The following is a 4,905-nucleotide window of genomic DNA, read 5'->3' as shown; positions in this document are numbered from 1 at the left end:
TTCTCCCACACACTCTTAAACTAAACTCCCTCTTGAAACCTTGTAAGCCAGTCATTTGGTGCCTTTATTGCCCCCTCATTTTATGTAGCCAATGTCTAAGTTGCCCATCCCTATCTACCCTGTATACAGACGGGATAACATTGATACTTGTGAAGACTCCTTCCCTCTCAGTGGATATTTAAAGTTACTGCCTCCATGAGTATAGGTCAAGTTCATCAAATTATAGCAATTTACCCTCATTTCCTTTATCAAAAATTGTTTTGTTCTTTTTCTTTTTTCATCTTCCTCTAGTCGAGTTCTGATTATCAAGCCATCAAGGCTAGGTCCTATTTAAACTTTTTTTGAAGTGGAATATTTCAACCAATTTATGCAATGTGAGCATTTGTTTCTGGAAATTCCAGGGTTTACATTAATTACTAAAATGCTTCTCCCTTGTTGATAATTAGTCTTTTATGCAGTGCAGCTGCTTCAAATACTATGTTAACCCAAATACTCCCCTGGATTATTACAGCTCCATTATTATACCCATAAACTGCCAGCTAAGCAGATTAGTGGCCACACTGTTTGGGTTGTGACCATATTTACGTTTTTCTCAAAAGCTTTTACATTCTCTTTACGGTCACCAAAGCAATGTTGCTGTGCCTTTGAAAACGAAAGTCAAACATGGAGGCTGCATGTCCCTTGGTGACTTGTGCATGGGTACCAGAGTCAGGATTAGGATTCAGGAAGGACTGACGGAAGACCAAGTGAACGGTCACACTTGAACAACTACAGCTATAATTTTTAAGCCTTCTGGTAGTTTACAAAAGGAATTTCATTAAATTCCTGCTAGTAATACCTTGATTCTAATGTATCTTGGAGTTCAAATCATTTGGTTTTGGTAAATAGTTCTGTCTTCATCAACTATTGCAATCAGCCTGAATAGGAAGAATGTAGCAAAGTCATTCTAAATGCCAATGTTCTTGACATGTGTGTTGCTTGTGTAATGCCAGTGGCAAGAACATACCCAGGCATTTCGTTAGTGAGTAGTGGAGTGATTGTTCTGCAAATCTCACTTGTGGTTTTACTAAAGAGGTGAGACCCGTACAAGGTGTGCTTCTTGCCATGTCTCTGGACAGAGTCAGTGGCTACAACGGGGGTGCAAAACCAGGCTCTCTTTTCTTAGTTCTCTTCAGAGGACTTGTTTCAGAACCATGTATGGTCCTTTGAGCCACTGACTTTGTACTTCATTCCTTTTCTATTAGGTTGTCCGATCCCACACCATGGACTGCTCACCTTGGAATGTATGTGCAGGGGAATGCCAAGTTTGTCTCCCCAGTGAGAAGAATTGTGGTCCACGAATACTATAACAGCCAGACCTTTGACTATGATATTGCCCTGCTACAGCTCAGTATTGCTTGGCCTGAGACTTTGAAACAACTCATTCAGCCCATATGCATTCCTCCTGCTGGTCAGAAAGTATACAGTGGGGAGAAGTGCTGGGTAACCGGCTGGGGACGAAGGCACGAAGCAGGTGTGTACATGAATGGATGTCCAGACCCTTCCCCTCCAGGCAGTAATAATGCCTAAGGGTTATGGAGTGCTTTGGTGTTTATAGGGAAGGTTTATGTATGTGGTCTCATGTGAGCCTCCTGACAACTTTATGAGGCAGAATGGAGGGGGCATTATTATTATATCTGTTTTATGATATTCTTTGTTATGGTTGTTGATAGGTATTGTCGAGTTGGTTCCAACTCATAGTGACCCTGTATAGACTTTCTGAGGAGAGACTGGTGAGTTTGAACCACTGACTGTATGGTTCAAACTTATGTTCTCTACCTACCTTAAAAGAATCAGGCATGTCATCAGGAAGGTTCCAGATAATATGGGCCCTTTACCAAAGTTGAAGGTTTTGCTAGGTTTCCTATTGCAGAAGAGCAACTCATTCGTAACTTTTTCTAGGTTGTTTTATCATCTGAGGAGGTGAAATGCTTTGATTTTATAAGAGAGAAAAGAACATACACACATATACACATACATACACCCACTCTGTCAACTCATAGACAACTATCCAGAATATTATACAGATCTGTCCTACACAGGGCCAAAAGCCAGGGGGATAAGAGTGAGGACTGAAATTTAGCCTGTTCTTGTTTTTTCAAGCTGCATGTGATGGCCTGGGGTACATATTGTGTAGAAACAAAGAACCCTTTTCAAACTGGTCTATCTAGAGGGGGGTTTGTTGTTGTTGTCAAGTGCCATCGAGTCAGAACCGACTCATAGCGACCCCATGCACAGCAGAATGAAACAATGTCTGATCCTGGGCCAACCTCACTACTGTTGCCACACTTGAGTCCATCAATGATGCCACCTGGCCAATCCATCTCGTTAGGGGTCTTCCTCTTTTTCTCTGACCTTCCACCTTACCCAGCATGACATCCTTCTCCAGCGACTGTTCCCTCCGGACAATATGTCCAAAGTATGAGAGACGAAGCTTAGCCATCTTGGCCTCCAAGGAGCACTCTGGCTGCACTTCTTCCAAAACAGATCTATTGGTTCTTTTACCTATTTCTAATTCCTCCACTCAGAGGGGCATCTTTTTCAACATGCACAAAAGCAGGGTGTCATAGTTTCCTAGTGCATTTGTAATAAAAATACTACAAGTAGTGGCTTTAAAGAAGGGAAATTTATTTTCTCACAGTTAGGAGTCTAGAAGTTCAAATTCAGGGCACCTGCTATAGGGAAAGTTTCTCTTTCTGCACAATCTGGGGTAAGATCTGTATCTCATTCAACTTCTTTAGGCCTGGCACACCAACATTCCTTGGGGATATTCATGGGATATCTATCTACCACTTCTCCTGCCTCCCTCCCCCACCCCGCCTGTGCTGGCTTCTGTGTCTAATCTGTTCTTTTTATAACTCAGAAGTGATTCTGTTTAGGAGTCATACATTCTACACTGTCATGGTCACATTAACATAATAAAAACAATCTTATTGCCAAATGAGTTTACATCCTCAGATATGAGGTTAGGATTCCAATTACTATTTTGGAAGAACACAATGAGGTCATAACACAGGCAAAGTGTTTGGTAGCTAAGCCTTTGCAGCTGTCCTGCCAAAGTTTTCCACAGTCCAGGATTGCATGGTAGGTTGAGTATATGATGAAGAATGGAACCCAAAGCTTTGCTAAAGTCTCCTAAAGCCTCATGCTAATACTTTACCCTGATCTATCATCTCAGATCCCTTTATAGTCCTATTCTAGGACTTAGAGCAGATTCACTTTCTGCAATTCTTCAACCTTCTCCTACTCTCTCACTTTGGAACTCTAAAAATCCATGTGGACACCTTATCAAGTGTTCACTGTCTCTATTTAGCTTATTCAAATTGTGATATTCACCACTAGTTCAAACCTGCTGAGACCTGCAAGTCCCAACATGGGAAGGCAGCTAACAGTTCAAACACCTGAAGCATACCAGGGCTGTGTCCAATGCTTTCATTATACAATTATATATCACAGGAGGAAAGAGTCTACTTAGCCAACTTCTCATGAAAGGCTTTAATTTTTTCTGTTTGCTAAGTGCCATCGAGTCAGTTCTGACTCATAGTAACCTTGTATTGGGTTTCTGAGGAGTGACTGGTGGGTTTGAACTGCCAACCTTGGGGTTATCAGTTCAGTGCTTATCCTATAGCAGTGCATATGTATGTGTGCATATTTACTTAAAAATAACAACAAAACAAACTCATTAGCCAGATAGCATAGAAAGGAAGTGAAGGGGCCATAGCCAAACTGTAATGTTATGGTTTATAGGAAACTGCCATAGATAAGTTCTGCCACTCCATCGAAGGCACTCCCTTGACAGTAAATATTGATAATAACAGTTTCTAACTCACAGTCCCAATGAAAACAGGAGGTGGTGGCGGACTGTGGCACAGTGGCTTAAGTAATCAAGTTAGAACCTTGGGTCTGAATCTTATTCTGTTTCATGCTAGCTGGGCAAACCCTATAGCCTCCAAAGCCTCCATTTCTTTACTTGTAAAGTGATGACAATAAAAGAATCTACCTCAAAGAATTAGGGAGTCCTGATGTGGCACTGTGGGTCAATGCACCAGACTGCAAAGCTGTTTAAAGTGCAAGGTCAGCGGTTCAAGCTCACCAGCTGCTCCTCAGAAACCCTATACAGGGTCGCAACTGACTCGATTGCACTTAACAACAACAACAATCTCAAAGAATTGTTAAGAGGATAATGGGATAATGTGAGAAAAGTGTTTAATAAAGTCTTCCATAAGTGTAGTTATTACCATTTCCATGATTTCTATTTCCAATCTGTTTCCCAGACAATAAAGGCTCCAATATTTTGCAGCAAGCAGAGGTAGAGCTCATTGACCAAACCCTCTGTGTGTCCACCTATGGGATCATCACGTCACGGATGCTCTGTGCTGGCGTAATGTCAGGCAAGAGAGATGCTTGCAAAGTAAGTCATGTTACCTTTCTGTCACCTAGCATGAGATACTTTTTATAAATGCTTTTACATTATTACTTAATCTGCATAACACTAGGAAATAACTAAGGTTGGCATTTCTTTTAATTTATCTGAGCTATCCAAAGATTAAGTATAATCTGATTGTCTGAGATCAAGGAGAGATGGTGACAGTGCTGGTCTATAGAATTCTGTTTTCTAACTTGTACTCCACCCTATGTATCTCCTCCAACATCAAAGGATAGGGTCAACATTTGTCACTCTGCCATGATTTTTCTCATAATCAAAAACAACAAATAGACACACAGGTTCAGGACTACTCCTATTTCTGTTGTTGTTGTTGCTAGGTGCAGTCAAGTTATTCTGACTCAGAGTGGCCCTGTATAGGGTTTCTGAGGCTGTAAGTCTTTATTGGAGTAGAAAGTCTCACCTCATCTTTCTCCCACAAA

At 41.2% G+C, this 4,905-nt stretch overlaps 1 protein-coding gene across 1 annotated transcript in view; it reads left to right on the top strand.

Annotated features, from left to right (window-relative positions):
• TMPRSS7 (transmembrane protease, serine 7) overlaps positions 1 to 4,905 on the top strand; it is a 70,504-nt gene that overhangs the window by 52,410 nt on the left and 13,189 nt on the right. The window contains exons 13-14 of the mRNA XM_006864186.1: positions 1,245 to 1,513; positions 4,314 to 4,450. Of these exons, the coding sequence (XP_006864248.1) occupies positions 1,245 to 1,513; positions 4,314 to 4,450 (406 nt within the window). The remainder of the gene's footprint in view (positions 1 to 1,244; positions 1,514 to 4,313; positions 4,451 to 4,905) is intronic.

The sequence above is a fragment of the Chrysochloris asiatica genome, unplaced genomic scaffold, assembly GCF_000296735.1.
Source record: "Chrysochloris asiatica unplaced genomic scaffold, ChrAsi1.0 scaffold00061, whole genome shotgun sequence".
In the NCBI taxonomy this organism is placed as follows: Eukaryota; Metazoa; Chordata; class Mammalia; order Afrosoricida; family Chrysochloridae; genus Chrysochloris; species Chrysochloris asiatica.
The sequence above is the reverse complement of the archived record's forward strand: the minus strand, read 5'-3'. Positions and strand labels throughout refer to the sequence as shown.